Source organism: Urocitellus parryii, chromosome X, assembly GCF_045843805.1.
Source record: "Urocitellus parryii isolate mUroPar1 chromosome X, mUroPar1.hap1, whole genome shotgun sequence".
Taxonomy (NCBI): Eukaryota; Metazoa; Chordata; class Mammalia; order Rodentia; family Sciuridae; genus Urocitellus; species Urocitellus parryii.
Window position 1 is genome coordinate 129,295,367 of NC_135547.1, and position 19,530 is coordinate 129,314,896.

At 56.4% G+C, this 19,530-nt stretch overlaps 1 protein-coding gene across 1 annotated transcript in view; it reads right to left on the reverse strand.

Annotated features, from left to right (window-relative positions):
* Window positions 1-7,101, reverse strand: part of Prkx (protein kinase cAMP-dependent X-linked catalytic subunit) — a 39,674-nt gene extending 32,573 nt beyond the window's left edge. Inside the window, exon 1 of the mRNA XM_077793745.1 lies at window positions 6,936-7,101. Coding sequence (XP_077649871.1) covers window positions 6,936-7,101 — 166 coding nt within the window. The remainder of the gene's footprint in view (window positions 1-6,935) is intronic.
* Between the last annotated feature and the right edge of the window lie 12,429 nt (window positions 7,102-19,530).

Consider the following 19,530-nt stretch of genomic DNA (forward strand, 5'->3'; position numbering starts at 1 on the left):
ACACAATTTCCTTCCTGTGGGTCAGTGAGGGAGGATTTCTCAGTGGGCACCAGGGCTCTCTGGGAAGATGCGGGTCCCATAAAGGATTCAGGGTCCAACATGGAATCCCCTGGGATTCCCAGGGTTGGGTCTTTGTGGAGACCCCGTGTGCGGAGCAGGATGGGACGAGAATGAGTTATGGGAGGGAAGTGGATCTGGGGCTCATGGTGTCCGAGGTCCAGTCCCTGGTGGCCGACTCCATGGCTCTGGCCCAAGGGGAGGCAGAACAAGATGGCGGCAGGGCCTGGAGGAGGAGAGCAGCTCAGGACAGGGCACCAGGGAGCAGAGAGAGCTCTGTCCACCAGGGACAGGACAGAGACCCCAAAGGCACAGCCCAGGGACCCCCTCCTCCAGCCACAGCCCACCTGCTGCAGACACCACCCAGTGAGTCCATCCAAGTGGATTAATCCACTTATTAGTCTACACCCAGTGAGTCCATCCAAGTGGATTAATCCACTTATTGGTCTACACCCAGTGAGTCCATCCAAGTGGATTAATCCACTTATTGGTCTACACCCAGTGAGTCCATCCAAGTGGATTAATCCACTATTAGTCTACACCCAGTGAGTCCATCCAAGTGGATTAATCCACTATTAGGTTGCACCAGGGAGCAGAGAGAGCTCTGCTCACCAGGGACAGGACAGAGACCCCAAAGGCACAGCCCAGGGACCCCTCCTCCAGCCGCACCCCACCTGCTGCAGTCACCACCCAGTGAGTCCATCCAAGTGGATTAATCCACTATGAGTCTACACCTCTCATAACCCAATCATTCCACCTCTGAACCTTCTTGCACCGTCTACCACATGAGTTTTGGGGGGACACCTCACATGCAAACCAACGCGGAGCACAAATGACGAAGCAAAAAAAAAAAAAAAAATTAAAAATCCAATCTCGGCCCCACCCACTCCAACCCAGCATCAGTGTGGCCGGGAAAAGCGTCTCCACTTATGAAATGCACAGGAAAACCGCTCGGGGAACTAGGGACTTCTCAACAGCGTGTGCAGGACGGGTTGACTGAACATCTGCCAAGAAATATTGGAAGACAGAGGACCCGCCAGGGTGACCCTCACCTCTGCCTGGGACATAATAGCCAGTCATCAAAGGGTCAAGTGTTAGGTCTCCCAGGGGTGGCGTTGCGGTCAGGTAGGCAGCAAGACTTTGAAGAGGTGTGGCCTAGCAGGAGGTGGCAGGTCATTGAGCAGGATTAGGTTCACGTGAGTTTGAAATAAATATAGGAAAAAAAAAAAGAAGAAGAAACCTGTTTTCTTTATAAGTAGCCACAGCCTCGGGTATTTTGTTATAGCAATGAAAAAAAAATAAATCATGCACCTATTACCAATCCATTGACATGCTAAAGAATATCTATGCATGAGGGTTGGGGACAGAGCTCAGGTGGCAGAGGGGTTGCCTGGCATGCACAAAGCTCTGGGTTCAATCCCCAGCACCACCAAAAAAAAAAAAAAAAAAATCCGTGCACAAGCCCCTCTCTGTGACCTCTATCTGTGTCCAATGTCCCCGGAAAAGCCAGGATCAAATTCCTTGAAGGCTTTACCTTGGAGCAGTCGTGAAATATGAGAGAGCTTCTCCGTGTCCAGCAGCAGCTAAGAGCTCGGGACAGGGGGCCATTAGCCTCTGCCTACCTTTCCATTGAGGCCGACGGGTTCCAAGGCGTCAATTAAGTCAAATAACCCCTTGCACACCCACACGCGCGCACCCACACCTAAGCCATGATTTAGGGTCGCGTGGGTGGCTCCTGGGAGCCGGCCCTTCCCCTCCTGGGCAGCAACCACAGAGCCTCTTATTGTCACCACGTGTTCTTGGTTTATGTGCATTAACCTCCTTGGACAAGGGCGGAGGCCAGGCTGGAGTCCGGCCTCCCCCGGGGACCTCAGTCCTCCATAGGAGAACAGCGCATTGAAGACAGGTTGCTGTTCAGAAGACCAATGGGGGGACCCTCCCTGGACCCTCCCGTGACTGTCAAAGTGCACACAGGATGGAACGAAGCTGCAGGTGTTTAATTAAAGATGCCGGCAGCTGGCCTTCAGTGCGGAGATCTCCTGTGTGACCAGAAACGGAGACAGAGCAAGAATGGCCTCCTGCCCAGGTCCCTGATTTAAGATTGGATGCTCTTGGACCCTCGTGGTCCAAGCAATGGAAAGACCTACCCCCCCTGCATGGCCAGACCACCGCTGTCCACCCCAGAGAATGAGCCTTACCCACCCTGGACCTCGGGCCTCCAGCCTCCAGCCTCCAAGTATGTTAGAGAAATCCTCTCCTCTCGTCTGTTCCGAGCGCCCTGGGGGAGGAAGAGCGGGGCGGGTGCTTTCCTTCCTGCAAGGACACCAGCGCAGACCCAGAGTCTGACCACTCACAACCCTAACCCTAACCCTAACCCCACCCACTGTCCCTCACCACCGCCCCAGATGGCCATCTCTGTCCTTTATCCATCATCACCAGCCAAACCTCCAAAGAGGTTAAGGAAGCTCACAAAGGACCAGGAGTGCGGGGGTGTCCCTTTGAAGCCTGAGAGAAATGCACACTCTCGGGTGCCACCTGCCCTTCCAATGATACTCGCGGGAGCTCCTGGATCAAACCCTACCTGAAGGTGACATTATGCCTGAGCATTTCAATAAAGGCTGCCCCAAAAAACCCTCCCACAATACACTTTTTTTTTTTTCTTAAGCTGGGGTCCAGGTTGGCACAGTCCCCATGCATGGGACTCCAATGGCACCTAAGGCTGAGCACATCAGCCCCAGTTGCTCTTCCGCCCAGTGCTCTGAGGTGCACGATCCCCAGGGTCACGTCCCCCTGTCCTCCTGAGCTCCGCATGAGATCAAGGTTCCCAGTTCCTCTTCCAGTGGCTGCCACAGTCCCGCCCCCTCTGACGTGGTGTCACCCGGGTCCCGTGACCCTATTCCCAGTCCCTTCCCTATATAATGTGATGACCCTCTGCAGAATCTCCTGAGTCCCTGGTCATGCCCAGGGCTCACTGGGTGCTACCCCCATGGGACAGGAAGTGCAGGAAGCCACAGGCGGGTGCTGGGCCATCACCTCCCACATCTGAACACACAGAGACAGAGACGGGCGGGGCTCGCTGGTGCACGCCTGTGATCCTAGCACCTGGGGAGGCTGAGGCAGGAGGATCCTGAGTTCAAAGCCAGCCTCCGCCAAAGGGAGGCCCGAAGCAACTCAGGGAGACCCTGTCTCTAAACAAAATGCACAATAGGGCTGGGGACGGGGCTCAGGGGTCAAGGGACCCTAAGTTCAATCCCTGGTACCCCCAAAATTTTTTAAAAATCCCCCCCAACCCACTCCCCATACAGAGAGCCATGATGTGGGAAATCAAGGGACCTGATTCAGTGCTGCCCACCAGGTCCAGCATGTCACCGAGGTTCCCTGCAGGGCTGGGTGTGGCTCAGGGGTGGACGGCTGGCCCAGCCTGGGGACAGCACCGGTTTCCATCCCCAGGAAGGAGACAATAAATAAATAAGAGCTCAGCTAGGGGGAAATTCAGAGAAAATTCCCCAGGTCCTCCCCAAGAGTGCGAAAGGGCTTGACCTCGAAGTGGGAATGGATCTCCAGAAAACCAGGGTGTGGCCGGGAGCTTCCTCCGGGTGGGGAAGTCCACCACTCGGCCCTCCGCTGGGCACCTCGTCCCCAGGAATGTCCTCCTGGGGGCCTCTCTAGTCAGCCTCCACTATGGACGGATCCACCCTGGAGCCCACAGAGAGCCTGGTCCCATCCCCAGGGGTGGCCCAAGTTCCCTGTCTGCATTTGGGGGAAGGGAGTGTCTTGTCCTGGGGATTTCAGGATGCGTCCGGCGGACCTGGGCCTGGGGATGCACTGCCCACCTGACTTCCAAGGCTGGGGTTCAGGAGGCAGAAAGAGGAGGCCATCGAGGTTGGGACGGATCCAAGATGGTGCCCCATGGCTCGGCCACCTGAGAGGCCAGCTGTCGCGGTGGGTTTGTCATGAGGAATGGCCACAGGACACTGATGTCCTATGGGGGCCTCGTTTGGCTACTCAGTGGGGGGGGGATGAGGGGTAGAGACGGAGGGGAGACGGATGGTGTCCGCCATGCAGGGCGGAGGCTGGACCGGGGTCCCCGGCTGAGCTCCCTCCAGGGCTCCAGGGGGCTCCTCCTGCCTCTCCAGCTCCTGGGGCTCCAGGTGGCCCTGGGCGGGTGGCCCCTGCTCCAGGTGGAAGCCTTTGTGACCTTCCCGATGGAGACTGACACTCACACACTTTGGCCACTGGACCCGACGGCGGCGTCCACGCAAGACCCATGAGACTACAGGGTGGGGCTTCACTCTGTGGGAGCTGCTTGGCCATCCACCGCAGACGGCGGAGGCCAGCCCCACCGCCTACCCTCTGTTGACACACGGGACCCAATGCACCCAGGTGACATTCCAGTCGTTGTGGTGCTACCTGCGGGGGCGCCCAGGTCGGACCTCTCCATGGCACACGGTAAAATCCGCACCCCTCACCCTGGGAGGGGCTGAGAGGGGCTGAGTCCCAGGTGCAGCCCATGAAGGGGACCAGGGTCCTTATAGAGAGACTCGAGAGGCCCCTGCCCTTCCCCCATGGAGGACCCAGGAGAAGGCGCCTCTGGGAGCAGGAAGCAGCCTCAGCAGATCCCACCTGGACCTTGACCCTGGACTTCATCCTCCAGAGATAGGAGCAGTAGCTGTCAATCAATGCAGGTGCCTGGTCTCTGTTAGTTTGTTACAGGGATTGGGGTGAGAGTCAAGCCTGGACACAGGGAATGTGTTCCTCACGGGACTGTGGTGGCCGCACGAGGTCCTCGTGATGTGCATCTTTCACATAAGCAAATGGGGAAAGAGAGAGATTGGCTGGAGAGCGTGGTGGGGCTCAGGAGGCTGAGGCTAGAGGATCTGCGAGTTGGGAGGCCAGCCTCAACAGCTCAGCCAAGCCCTAAGCAACTGAGTGAGGCCCTGTTTCCAAATTTAAAAAAATAAAGATATAAGCAGGGGAGGTGGCTCAGTGGGTAAGCAGCCCCGGGTTCAATCCCTAGACTGGAAAAAAAGAGGGAAAGACAAAGAAAAAACAGAGAAAAAGAAATGTTAAGAAAAATGAAATTTGGGCCTCGGAACTCACAGTAGAAGGGACTCCAGAGCCAATGAGCACTGATTTGACGGCCGTGAGATGTGCCCCACATTCTCGGGGTCCTCACGGGGGTCCAAGTGAAAGAGAAGACCCTCAATGAGGTCAAGATGCTCCCTGGTGACAAAGAGCATCATCACCCACAACAGGGACCGGGGGACACCGTCCAAACCAAGCACACCTGTGTGTGACAGGGATCTCAGGAATCCTGCCGAACGCACCCCAGAGTTCTCAGCTAGCTCCTTGCAAAGTCGTTCTAGAAGGTTCCGAGGGACGGGGTCTGGGATGAGGAAAGAATGTTTCAGTGTGGGGTGGGTTTTGCTGGGGGCCTGTCCTCCTGCCCGCCCAACACCTGGAACACGGTGATCCTAGGTCCCCCAGGAACACCTGATCGTCCTTCTTTGTGGACAGACACAAACACCTGCAGCAAAAATCAGCTTCCAACTCCTGCCCAGCCCCCTCTGTCCCTAGGGGTGGTCCCCAGAGGCAGCCACGTTCTGTTTTTAAGGATGACGCTCACTAGCGGGGCCACCTGGAGCCACCCGTGATGTCAAACAACAGGCTCGGTGGCCGCACACACCAAACCCCGCAGCTCTGGGGACCTGGCCTGCAGACCCCCAGCCTTTCCCCAACTGACCCTGTCTGCACGTGCACCGTGTGACAGGGACAGGGTGCCCGTTCCCATTGTTGACCTGGGTGCGCGGCCACCACTGTTGGATCAGAGCTGGGGGAGCCCCGCCCCGCCCTTCTCTCCGCCAGCAAAACAGCTTGGAGATGCGCCCTGCCCGGCCTCCGGGGGGGAGAGGGGGACCGGGGAGGGACAGACACCCAGGGGACAGGGAGACACAGGAAGGCGGGGAGGTGGAGGCAGAGAACACAGTGCGGCTGTCACCCTGCGCCCCTCCGCGGCTCCACCTGGCTCTTGTTTGCCAAGAAACCCAACAAGCCCCGGAGGAGCAGCCCTTGCCCCGTGGACACACACAGGACGCCCTGTCCCCTCCTCCGCTGATCTTCCCTGGCAAGCGACAAGCCTCGGTGACACCCTTAGCAACCCAGTGTCGCTAAGAAGCCACGGGCCGGCAGGCGGGTGGGTGCCAAGAGTTGAAACGGGCGCCCACGTCCGTCTTCGGATCCGCCAGCCCCTGCCCAGGACCTCGGGGCCCCGGAGAACCGGAACCCGACCTTTCCAGCCGCCCCGTCGGGTCCAATTCCGAGGCCCAGGGCGCAGCCAATGCAAAAGGGTCCAATAAAAGAACCCCAAGTCTCGCACGCACGGGACAGAAAGGCGCACTCGGTATGGAGCCAGGGCCCCCACTCAGCCCCAAGCCGCACCCCGGTCCCCAGGCGCTGCAGGACACCTGCGCTTCGGCCACTCGGGGAGGGACCTGTCCACTCCACGCGGGGCTAGTCTCCCACCCAGCTCGCCGACAGGCGGCCCTGGGGGCAGTTCCGCAGGTGCCTCCGGAGCCGCCGCCTGCCCCTGGGGGTCGCAGCCTGAGCACTGCGCGCGAGGTCCCCAGTGTTTGGTGGCTCCCCGTAACTTCTGTGACGCTCAGCCGCCCAGTCGCCTGGGTGGCGTTGCTATGGGGGCGGCGGGTGGGGGAGGGGAGAGGACACCATCAGAAACTTCGGGAGGGAAACCCGGGCGCGGGGAGTGGGGGGTGCCTGGCGACCTGGAGGAGCCTCGGTGCAGGGGCAGCGGGGCCAAGCTCCGGGGGCCCTTTGTCTGACCTCAGCGTCCCCGGCGCACGGGGGTCGCGCGTGCTACTCACCCACGGTGGCCAGGATGTCGAAGTCCTGCAGGGAGTAGCTGGGCGGCTCGGGCGAGGGCGCCTCGGGGCTCGGGCTGGGCGCGGGCGCCCCGTCGGGAGTGCTCCCCGCGGCCGCCGGAGGCTCCGGGTCCGCCGCGGCCGCCGCGGCCAGCCCCGGCGCCTCCATGGGGGCGCGTTGCCGGCCGCGGGCCGCGGGCCGCCGGGCTTCCCGGGACTCAGCCTCGGAGGGCGGCGCGGCGGCGGCGGCGGCATCAGCGGAGGCCACCCATGCCCGCCCGGCGCCTCCGGGTGCGCGGCCCGGCGCGGCGGGGACAAAGGCGCAGGGCGGGGCGGCGCTCAGTGCAGGAGCAGCAGCAGCAGCTGGTGGGAGTAGCCGGCGGCCTCCGGGGCGCGGCGCGAGCCGGGCGGTGGCGAGGGCGGTGGAGGCGGTGGAGGCGGAGGAGGCGGTGGAGATGGTGGAGGCGGTGGCGTGGCCGGGGCGCAGGGCGAGGCGGGGTCCGGGCCGCGGGCGCCCCGCTCCCTGTTCATTCCTCGGGTCGCGCACCAGCCACGGGCAGCGCTGGCCCCGCACCGGCGAGAGCGGGGGCCCGGGAGGAAGCGGCCTGGGCGGGGCGATCCCCGGAGCGCGAGCGCGGCCCGGCGCGCGGGGACAGCCCGGGGGCGGTGTCGGGTCCGCGCTCCGCCCCGCGCGCAGCCCCGCCCCGAGCCTCGCTGCCAGGGCTCCCGGAGCGGCCGCGGCCGGTCTGGGCCCAGGGCGCGCCCGCGCAGGGTCCCCACCCTGCTCCCCGGCGACGCGCACGGCCACCACCCAGGTCGCCGCGCCCCAGCACCCCCCCCGCCCCAGGCGGAGAGGCGGGAAGCGGGCGGGGCCGGGCGGGCGGGCGGAGCGGGGACCCGAGTAAAGTTTAAAAACAGAAGTGAAAATGGAGCTCGGTGCTGGTCGCCCGCAGCTCCGCCAACCCCAAGGTCCCCAAGCGCGCGGCGCCCAGAGAACCCCGCGAAGGCTCGCTCGGTGCAGCGAGTGGACAGGCCAGAGCTCCCGCCCCAGGGGGCTTCCTGCTTCTGCCCCCCACACACACACCCCCGGACTCCGGGGATTGAGAGATCTCGATGTGGGGACAGAGGAGGGACAGAGGGACCTGCCTGGGCGCTCTCGGCAGCTTCCTGTGAGTCTATGGTTATTTCAAAATAAACATTTTACTAAAAAAGAGAGAGAGAGAGAGAGAGAAGCATTCAAGCGATCCAGCGACAGCACACAGGGCGGGCGGGCCGACGGGCCACCGTTCCAACCCAGGGACAGCCTCTGACCACTCGGGAACCGCTGCAGACATTTTAGTTTCAGATGCACCACGGTCGTTTGCCTTTGGCCGGTGAAAACCTGCCCCCCGCCCCCCGGCCATACACACACACACACACACACACACACACTTGGCCACAGGCTATAAAAGGGCTCTTCTGTGCGTGCACTTCTTGTGCAACTGGACGCCGGGCCAGTGGCCACCCCCTTCCCTGGGGATCTGGTTAAAAGCAGCCTGGGTTGGGCGGGAGCTGATGGACCCTCAGGTCGGAGCGGGGTTGGAGTGGCAGGAGGGCAGAAGTACATTGTTTTGAGGGACGCCAGGTCGTCTGTGGCTGGCCATGCCACCCCGCACAGCCAGCAGCGAAGGGGGCGACAGGAAGTCTAACCCGGGCTCTGGGTGTGGCTTTGTGGGCCCGGGGTACCATCCCCCACCTGCATCTGGTGGGTGGCAGGTTCCTGGGGGGCGGGGCGGGGAGAATGGAATGCAGAAAATGTGCACCGCCTGGGGACACTCTGGGCGCCTGGCTGGGCCCAGGACACGCGCCCCTGCTGGAGGGACTGGGGGCCAGCCGAGGTCTGGCAGATGGAGGCTCCCAAGCCCACGTCCTCCGCACTCGGCTCTGACCTCAGAAATGCGATGCCACCGAGGCCCGGAATGCACGCAGGCACGCACATGTTTTTGCTTGCAGAGTGCATTCAGGTAGACACAGCGGGGAACGTGCAGGTCCGAACCCTTCTCGGTGGCCGCCCGGTGGCTGTGATGGGACCTCGCCCACCCTGGGCTGGCCCGCATCCCTACCCCGGCCCCCATGCCCACCCCTTCCTATCAATAGCACCCGTGTGTTTTGCAACAAAGCCGCTTGCCTCTGGGCGGATCTTAAAAAGGGGAAAAAAAAAAATTCTTTGGAAACCACATCCCAGTAGTTGACAGACTAGAAAAAGCAAAATCCCCCGAAGCTGGGCATGAGCAGGATTGTTTTCTCTCGTGGTGGTGAGGGAGCTCTGTCATGGCCAAGGAATGAGTCCCTCCCTGCCCCTAAGCTGATGGAACTGTGCTGGCAAAATAGTCCTAGGAACAGGTGTTGTGCACGCAGTCCAGTCCCCAAGGCCACTGGACACTTCTTACAGGGGATTAGGATAGTCGGTGTCTTTGCAGGTAATTGATAAACCAAGTTAAATGCATGTGCCAGTATGCGTATGTGTATTTGCACATAGATGATGTATGCAATACGTACTGTTTTATATATGTGCAAAATATATGCAGTATTTTAAAAAATTAAGAGTTGCTATATGCCGGGCGCGGTGCCACATGCCTGTCATCCCAGCGGCTTGGGAGGCTGAGGGCGGAGGATGGTGAGTTGGAGGCCAGCCTCAGCAACTTAGCGAGGCCCTGAGCAGCTCAGGGAGACCCTGTCTCTAAATCAGATATAAAAAGGGCTGGGGATGGGGCTCCGTGGTTAAGCACCCCCTGGGTTTAACCGCCAAGGTGAATTGAAATAAAAATTGAAATCTGCAAGTGTAAAAAGAATTCAAGTTGGTTTGATTCCGGTTCCAAGGAAGACCTGAAAATATCACTTCTCCCTGTGTCTGTTGACTTTTCGTGAGTGATTCCAAAGAAAACCCTCTAGGAAACCGTGGGTCGGTCGGTGGCCTGCAATTAATAGGCGCCAAATGGACCCGTCACCTAGAAATTCACGAGAGGTTTTATTTCAGGGACGCTGGGCAGGCTGCTGCGGGTGAGCCTCCCCAAACCAGGCGTTGATTTCTGTGCCCTTTGCTGGGTGCTCTAACTGGTTCTCATCCGGACCTAGGTAGACAGCTGCTAAGTGGATGGGAACTGTCAATCAAGAGGTCGCTGTGGGGACACAGGAAACTGCCACATTTGGAATTCATTTGGCTCACCCCTGAATCCAAACCTTTAAGGACCTCAAGAGCACCCCCAGGAAACTTTGTAACAACTTAGAGCACCTTGTGTCTAGGGGTCCAGGAGCAGCCCAGGGTCCACGCTTGTCATCCCAGCAGCTGGGGAGGCTGAGGCAGGAGGATCGTGAGGTCAAAGCCAGCCTCCGCCAAAGCGAGGCCTGAAGCAACTCAGGGAGACCCTGTCTCTCAATAAAATGCAAAATAGGGCTGGGGACGGGGCTCAGGGGTCAAGTGTCCCTGAGGTCAATCCCTCGTACCCAAAGGAAAAAAAAAACCCAAAAGACATTTCAAGAAAAATAAAAATAAAATAATCATCTTGAAATGGGGGGTATCAAGCTTAACAGAAAGAAGAGGGCTATGTATTCTCTATACAAATGGAAGGGTCTTCTACATTTCCTAGAAATGGAACCACCGGAGATCCCCCAGAATAGGAAAAATGTCAAGAAAGTTGGTTGTTGGAATAGAAAGGAAGGATTGAAATGGGATCCAGCCGGGGGTCATTCCTATGTAAAGTTGATTTATAATAAATAACAGTGGCTGGGGATGTGGCTAGGTGGGAGATTTTCCGCAGGATGGAGCTCTCAGGTTCGAAGCCAGCGCCATCAAACAAATAAATGCATTTTAAAGCAACCCAGCGGAGGCCAAAAGTGGAACTCAGCCACCTTCGCTGCACCCTCAGAACAAACCCTTATCACCTGCTTGGGGCCCCCATGTGAATAATCCTTGGTGGGATCCCCAGGATGGCCCAGTTGAGGTTCTCCGGATTCTCCTCGGAGCGATTTATTTTTTCAAAGTCAAATTTGCAGAATGCAGAGGAGAAGAAATAAAAATGCGTGGGCAAAGTGACCCCATTTTTCAAGGCAGTTTTGACTATAAAGGAAACAGACCTTTTGCATCTAAAGACAAGGTGCACGCTCACTGCCCTGCTTCAGACTCTGCACCAGGGTCTCCAAAATGGGAAGCTTCCGGTTGCATTTTGAGACGCACACAGGGACGTGTGCAAACCTCCCCCCACCGCCCCCCAATACTTAGGAGAATGGCCCCCGTCTGCCCTGCGGGTGGAGAATGCCTACATTTTTTCATTTCATTCCCGTTTAGATTTTTATTCTCATTTTTTTGTTTTCCTGGCAGCGGGTCAACTTTTATTGAAACCCAGAGACACTTCCGAACAGGCTCGAACTAGTGGAGGGTATTGGGATGGAACCCAGGGGCATCGACCCCTGAGCCCCGTCCCCAGCCCTATTTTGCATTTTATTGAGAGAGAGGGTCTCCCTGAGCTGCTTAGGGCCTCCCTTTGGTGGAGGCTGGCTTGGAACTCGCCATCCTCCTGCCTCAGCCTCCCCAGCCACTGGGATGACAGGCGTGTGTCACTGCTGTGCCTGGCTCTTAATGTCTAAAGTGGGGATCAAACAGTTTTTAGGGACCCCCCCCAGCAAGCTCACTTGCCAGCCCCGCCCCCCGGGGGAGCCAGTCTGCAGCGTGGACCAGGCCGAGGTGACCAAAGAGGAAACCCGGTTTGCCTGGGAGCCAGGGAGACGAGATAAATAAAAACCCCATAAGCACCGTGACCTTGGAGATGAACTTGGGCGACTCCGTGGAGGATGACTCAGCGCCCTCGCATCTCCAGCAGGGGGTGGGGTTTGGAGGCAGTCGGAAGGGAGGGCTGGGGAGGAGAAGTTGGATTTGATCAGTGCACCTCCTGTGCGTGTGTACAGTTACCACACCGAACCGCATCCACTCTGTACAACGAATACCTGTTAATCAAAAATATAAAAAAGATAAAAATAATGTTGGAGAGAACGCAGCCGATGACAGATGTTGTTCAGACAACTGCCTAGTGATTAATTGAAAAAAAAAAAAAAAAAAAAAGGTTGTAAGCTACTTCCTTCTTGGCTACTGGTACTAAAATAAACTCCTGATGTGTCAAAATCTGTGTTGGAGGTCAGGCCCCGAGACACACGTCTGTAATCTCAGAGGTTCAAGAGGCTGAGGGAGGAGGATGGCAAATTGAAAACCAGCCTCAGCAACTTAGTGAGGCCTAAGCAACCTGGTAAGACCCTGCCTCAAAAATAAATAAATTGATTAATAATAGTAATAAATACAGGACTTGGGATGTGGCTCAGTGGTTAAGCACCCCTGGGTTCAATCCCTGATATAAGAAAAAAAAAAAAAATCTATGTTGGAAAATAAAAGCATCAAGGATCAGATAAAAAATATGAAGGTTTAAAATATAATAATAAGCATTTATTTACGTTATTATGTGACCGTAGATCTTAGGAAAAATAAAAGTTCTTCTACATAATTAATATAAAATAATGTCACTTGGAATAAGGACACTTACCTAAGGAATTATTTAAAAAGGCACATTTCTGTTTACATTGTCTAGAAAAATATGCATGTTTTTATGTACGTACACAAACTCACACATATATATATATATATATAGATATCTATATAGACACACACACATATGAAAAAATGGATTTAGACCCACAGATACATATGTAGACAAATCTAAATTTATAAACTCATTTTTATATCTGTTTGCAAACTTTTCTCTGTGTGTGTATATATAAAATCTTCTTTCATTATCTGTAGGGGTTTGGTTCCCAGATTCCCATACGCTCAAGGACTGTGTTACTGAGCTTTATGTTTCTGTGACCAAAATACCTGGATCTATTTAAAAAATGGGGACCTTTTATTTGGGCTCACAGTGTCTGAGGTCCAGTCCCTGGTGGGCCGACTCCATGGCTCTGGCCCAAGGGGAGCAGAACAAGATGGCGGCAGGGCCTGGAGGAGGAGAGCAGCTCAGGACAGGGCACCAGGGAGCAGAGAGAGCTCTGCTCACCAGGGACAGGACAGAGACCCCCAAGGCACAGCCCAGGGACCCCCTCCTCCAGCCACACCCCACCTGCTGCAGTCTACACCCAGGGAGTCCGTCCAAGTGGATTAATCCACTATGAGTCTACACCCAGTGAGTCCATCCAAGTCCAAATGATCCACTATTAGTCTACACCTCTCACAACCCAATCCTCTGAATGTTCCTGCACCATCTCACACATGAGCATTTAGAGGAGGAAGAGTCTCTCTGCGGCTCCTGGTGTCCGAGGTCCAGTCCCTGGTGGCCGACTCCATGGCTCTGGCCCAAGGGGAGCAGAACAAGATGGCGGCAGGGCCTAGAGGAGGAGAGCAGCTCAGGACAGGGCCCCAGGGAGCAGAGAGTGCTCTGCTCACCAGGGACAGGACAGAGACCCCAAAGGCACAGCCCAGGGACCCCTCCTCCAGCCACACCCCACCTGCTGCAGCCACCACCCAGTGAGTCCATCCAAGTGGATTAATCCACTATTAGTCTACACCTCTGTGAACCCAATTATTTCACCACTGAAGGTTCTTGTAGTATCTTACACCTGAGCTTTTAGAAGAAGAGAAGTTGACCTGGAGCTCCTGGTGTCCGAGGTCCAGTCCCTGGTGGCCGACTCCATGGCTCTGGCCCAAGGGGAGCAGAACAAGATGGCGGCAGGGCCTGGGGGAGGAGAGCAGCTCAGGACAGGGCACCAGGGAGCAGAGAGAGCTCTGCTCACCAGGGACAGGACAGAGACCCCCAAGGCACAGCCCAGGGACCCCCTCCTCCAGCCACACCCCACCTGCTGCAGTCACCACCCAGGGAGTCCATCCAAGTGGATTAATCCACTGTGAGTCTACACCCAGTGAGTCCATCCAAGTGGATTAATCCACTATGAGTCTACACCTCTAGACTAATAGTGGAAGATGGATGAGTGGATGGAGGGGTGGGTGGGTGGGTGGATGATGAGTGGATGCTGGTTGAATCCATGCATGGATCCTTCGATAGCTGGAAATTGCGATGGGGCTGGAGAGAGAAGTCACCAGAGAAAGAGGAAGAGCCGGTCGTCCAGGTGACCCACAGACCTTGCATTGATAGTGCGTCTGGAAAACAGCCCCAGGGCGGGAAGCCATGAGTCAGAGCTTCTCAGTGGGACCTTGTTTGTGAGCAGGTGCTGCCTGTCCTTGGGCGGCCCAGGTGGGACCGGGACTTCAAGAGCAGGGCGTGGCCCCGAAGGCTCTGCTGAGCTGTCTGCCAGGTCCCCTGAGCCGGGTGCAAGGGGAGCGGCAGAAACAGCAGGACCCCAGGTGAACCTTAGCTTCCTGCAAAATGAGGCAGATATTCCCAGTGTGCCAGGTGTAAACAGGTTTCTCCACAATATGTGTGCATGCAACTAGTTGTCTCCACATCAATCCAGTGACACAAGCTGCATGCTGTGTGGCATGTACCTAGTGCATGTAAATATGGTGCATGCGACTCTATAGATAACTGGTGTACTTAAATATGTATAGCATAAGATAGCTATTTATGTGAATAAATATATACATACTTACTATAAATAATATATTCTTACTACAAATAATATATATACTTATTATAATAAATATATATACTTACTATACATTTATGGTATAAGTACATCTCAAGTAATATTTGGGACCTACTTATACCAAACACCCCGTTGATTTTTTTTTTTTTTTTTTGTACAAAGGATGGACCCTAGAGGTGCTTGACCCCTGAGCCCCCTCCTCAGCCCTATTTTGCATTTTATTTAAAGACAGGGTCTCTCTCAGTTGCTAAGACCTTTGCTGCGTTGCTGAGGCTGGCCTCCAACAACTCACCATCCTCCTGCCTCAGCCTCCCCATCTCCCAGGATGACAGGCGTGGGCCCCGCGCCCTGCAAGGGACAATTCTTCTATTCAATAAATTATGCCTTCTTTATCCAACATCTCAATTCAACCCGCATTCTTTCTTTCTTTCTTTTTTTTTTTTTTTTTTAATTTGGCGACTTGAGTTTGACTTTTTTGGACTGGAGATGGGACTCAGGCGCTCTTCACCACGGAGCTCAAAGCATATTTTTTTTCAAGGAAGGCGATTTCTAGGTATTTGTGAGGTCCCTGGCCTGGCTCTGCGCAGGGTGGTTTTTCCTGCGGAGATAACATCAGGTTCTCAGGGCCCAGCGCAGGAGCCCAGTGCCCAGACGGAGCGCAGGGCGCCCCCGGGGCTCGCAGATCGGATTGCTTTTCCCTGTTGCCCAACTTCTTTCCGCATCTCTGAATCCCGTGGAGGCAAAAGGAACTCCACACGCGGCTGGAAAAGTGGGTGCCCCATTGGTGACGGAGAACGACATCTAACGCCTTTAATTTCTATTTTATTTTATTTTTTTGGACACGGTCTTGCTAAGTTGCTGAGGCTGGCCTCCCCCTTGCAATCCTCCCTCCTCAGCCTCCTGAGTTGCTGGGATCGCAGGCGCGCATTACCACGCCTGGCTTCCCCTCTAACTTTTTTTCTTCTTCTTTCTTTTGGTGGCTTCTTTGGTATAATTAGAACAGCCCATGAGACTAAAAACGGCCTGTGTGTGACTCTGCCTGCTAATGACTTCTCCTTTTTTTACTTATTTATAAGAACACTTCTCTGTCCTAAGATGCTTTGAGATGCGTCCGGGAAAAGGAAACTCAAACATGTGATTTTTAAAGAGAAATGTTTGACACGTTTCTATATTTATGAAATAATCCCCAGGTTCTATTTTTAAAAAAATAGCTTATATGAGAGTTTCTCTGTGTGACAGAAAAGCAATTAAAATCCTCTCAGCTGAGGACACTTGGGTTATCAACCCTGTGGCAGCTCCCTGCAGGGAGGGACAGCTCCCCCGGGACTGGTTTCCATAGCAACAGGCTGGAGCAGGGTCAGGTTCCTGATAAGGGTGGGGGAAGGGCTCTTTCAATCCCTCTGGGGGCAGCCTCCAACTTCCCCCGGACTCCGCTCAGAACGGGCCTCCTGGATCCCACCTGACTCCATCGTACCTCCACGCTCACGGCCTCCCTAATGCTGGCCTCACTGGGGTCAAAAGATCCGTCTTCAGAACAAGCCTGCCTGTTTGGGGAGGTTGTCCCTGAGACCCTTGGGTGGCTGAGTTGAGGCTGGACTCTAACTTACCGTCCTCCTGCCTCAGCCTCCCCGATTCCTGGGATTACAGGCAGCGGCCTGAGTTGCATTTCCTCCACCCTCATGAAGAAACAGTCCAGACTTCAGACAAGGCCAGCACTGGGTACCCAGAGGTAGGTTGCTCGGTGCCTGCGCATGATTTCCGCACAATCTACGATGCTGTGACGGTTGCCTAGACAACCAGGGCAGCTTCGGTACCCACCAGGAGTGTAGCGTATACAGCGCGGACACACTGCACCGCCAACGGATGATTCCTGCAGGGGGCGCTGTGGGGAGGTGAACCTGCAAGATGGCATTAGCTGCTCCGAAGGAACGACGGGTGCTTTTAAGTCCTACTGTTGTCATTTCTGGAAACTTCCATCCTGTTATTTTTAGACCGGGAGTTGGCCACGTGTAACTGAAGTCCCATTGGCGCAGGAAATCGTCATCGTCTTGCAAAAAAAAAAAAAAATCCTTATCAACATCGGTGACTAAAAAAGTGATGCTGTGTTGGTGCTTTTGGGGACTTCAAAAGCTCCTAAAATATACAGATTTTTGAATCTATTTTTTTTTTTTTTTTTTTTTGCTGCCTGCGATTTAGCTCCGCTTGCAACATTGTTGCAAACGCAGCAATGGCCACGCCCTCTGGAATCCTTCCAAGGGGACAGAAGCCCCCTGGGCTGGCCACCTCCCCAGCTCATCTCAAGAGTTCCTCAAAAATGCTCCCGGATGGAGGGACAGCTGGATGGACGGGTGATAGATAGAGCCTGCCCTGCAGCTGCGGTGCCACAGACCACCCGGGACTTGGTTGGAGGTAGCCTCACCCCAGGAGGGGGGAGTTCCCTGGCTTTGGGTGGGGTCCAGGCCGGAGCTTCTCCCTGGACCCCACTCTTGTGCACAGAAGAGTGAAGGCCGCCAGAGGAGGCCCCTGGACCCCGGTTTGCTCCCGGTGACCAGAGGTTTTATCTGCGTAGTTCGTGCGACGGGTTAGAAGGGCACCATCTTGCAGGCTCCTGGGTGACAGGACTCACCAGGAGACAGAGAGGTGACCTTCAGGGGTCTCCCTGAGTCTGCACATAATAATGCCAGGGACTCCGCCTGGCAGGAATGGGGCAGCTCCTGGTGGCCGGGAGCCAATGCACGTGGACATCTTCACCCAGGTAGCACTGTGCAGTCCACAACCTGAACACCCAGACAGGGAGGTTACAAGGTCATGAAACCTCAATTCTAAGCACAGAAGCACCAAAGAAGCAGCCCCACGGAGACCATCCAAGCCATCTCTGTCCTCAGAGGGCTGAGCTGGGGTCTTTCCCCGCTGGCTGTGATTTCACACGGAAGCTCTCAGACAGGGGTCTCCTGGGCCAGGAGCAGCTGCATCCCCAGGGAGCGGGTGACAAGTTCCAGTTCTCAGGCTGCTGTTAGCCCTGCAGAATCAGGAGCCCTGGGGGTGCAGCCCACTGGGTCCTAGGAAGCCCCCCCCCCAGGGGATCAGGTGGCTGCTGTAGGGACAGAGCCCCACCCTGGAGGCCAGAGAGCAGAGTACTCCATGACCCCAGAGAGGGCACTAGAAGTGCAAGGTGGTGACCAGGGAGACCCCAGAAGCCAGGAGGCGGGAAAATCAGGCCACAGAGGAAGCCGGTCCACAGGGAGCAGAACTGTCAATCACTCAGGGCAGGCGGGGGACAGACGGGCACCTTCCAGGGCATAGCCCTGAAGATGGGACTGGTTGCTACCAAAAATCTGACATTTTGTGCATCTCAGAATTTTATTTTATTTCATATTTCTGGCACCAGGCATTGAACTCAGGGGCACTCAACCCCTGAGCCCCATCCCCAGCCCTATTTTGTATTTTATTTGGAAACAGGGTCTCCCTGAGTTGCTTACGGCCTCCCTTTGGCTGAGGCTGGCTTTGAACTCCTGATCCTCCTGCCTCAGCCTCCTGAGTTGCTGGGTTGTCAGGCCAACATGGTGAGGACCACTTTTAAGGTCTCAGCATGGGAAGGTCAAAGACAGGATGACCCCTTCAGTGTTTGGGCAAACAGACTGTGACCCACCACCTGAGAACGGGTGGTCTTCAGGATTCAGAAGCTTCCCAGAGGTCCCTCTCATGCACTGTGGCTGGGAACCTACTAGGAAACAGCGCACAGGAAATCAAGGTGGACAGTCACCAGCACACGACGTGGAATTCAGGATCCAGGAGGAGGAGCGCCCGGCTTCCTGCAGGATTCTCGGACCAGGGAGCGACCACCGGGCTCTGTACAGGGCTGTAGTCTATTCCATGCATTTTTAACGGCTCTCTGTGCCCCAGACACCCGGCGACCCTGCTGGGTCAGGCGACACAGGATTTGGTAGCAAGTGTCACCAGATGATACCAAGGAAACGATCCCTCAGTGCAAAGAGGAGCATCGGGTGTCACGGAAACACGGGGCCAGCCCTCCGAGGGCAGATCGGGTACCGCTGCGCGGATCCAGGGCGGCCTCCCGGCACCGGTCCTGGGCCTGCGGTCGGGAGGGTCCGGGGCCCTGTTCCAAGTAAAGTCGGCCCAGTTCCCGCTTCTCGGGTTCCTGTAAGAAAGCGAAAAGAGGAACACGGGGAGCCCTTCTGTGGAGATTCGCACTTTGGGGTAGATGAATCAGGGGGGCGCCTCTTCCTCCTCCTCTTCCTCCATCTCCTCCTCCTCCTCCTCCTCCATCTCCTTCCTCTCTCTCTCCCCTCTCCTCCTCCTCCTCCTCCATCTCCTCCTCCTCCTCCTCCTCCATCTCCTCCTCCTCCTCCTCCTCCTCCCCCTCCCCCTCCTCCTCCTCCTCCATCTCCTCCTCCTCCTCCTCCTCCTCCTCCTCCATCTCCTCCTCCTCCTCCTCCCCTCCTCCTCCTCCTCCTCCTCCTCCTCCATCTCCTCCTTCTCCTCCTCCCCCTCCTCCTCCTCCATCTCCTCCTCCTCTTCCTCCTGCTCCATCTCCTCCTCCTCCATCTCCTCCTCCATCTCCTCCTCCTCCTCCTCCTCCTCCTCTTCCTCCTCCTCCTCCATCTCCTCCTCCATCTCCTCCTCCTCCTCCTCCTCCTCCTCCTCCTCGTCTTCCTCCTGCTCCATCTCCTCCTCCTCCTCCTCCTCCTCCATCTCCTCCTCCTCCTCCATCTCCTCCTCCTCCACCTCCTCTTCCTCCTCCTCCTCCATCTCCTCCTCCTCCTCCTCCATCTCCTCCTCCTTCCTCCCTCCTTCTCCTCCTCCTCCTCCATCTCCTCCTCCTCCACCTCCTCCATCTCCTCCTCCTTCTCCATCTCCTCCTCCTCCTCCTCCTCCACCTCCACCTCCACCTCTACCTCCATCTCCACCTCCATCTCCTCCTCCTCCTGCTCCTCCTGCTCCTCCTCCTCCTCCTCTTCCT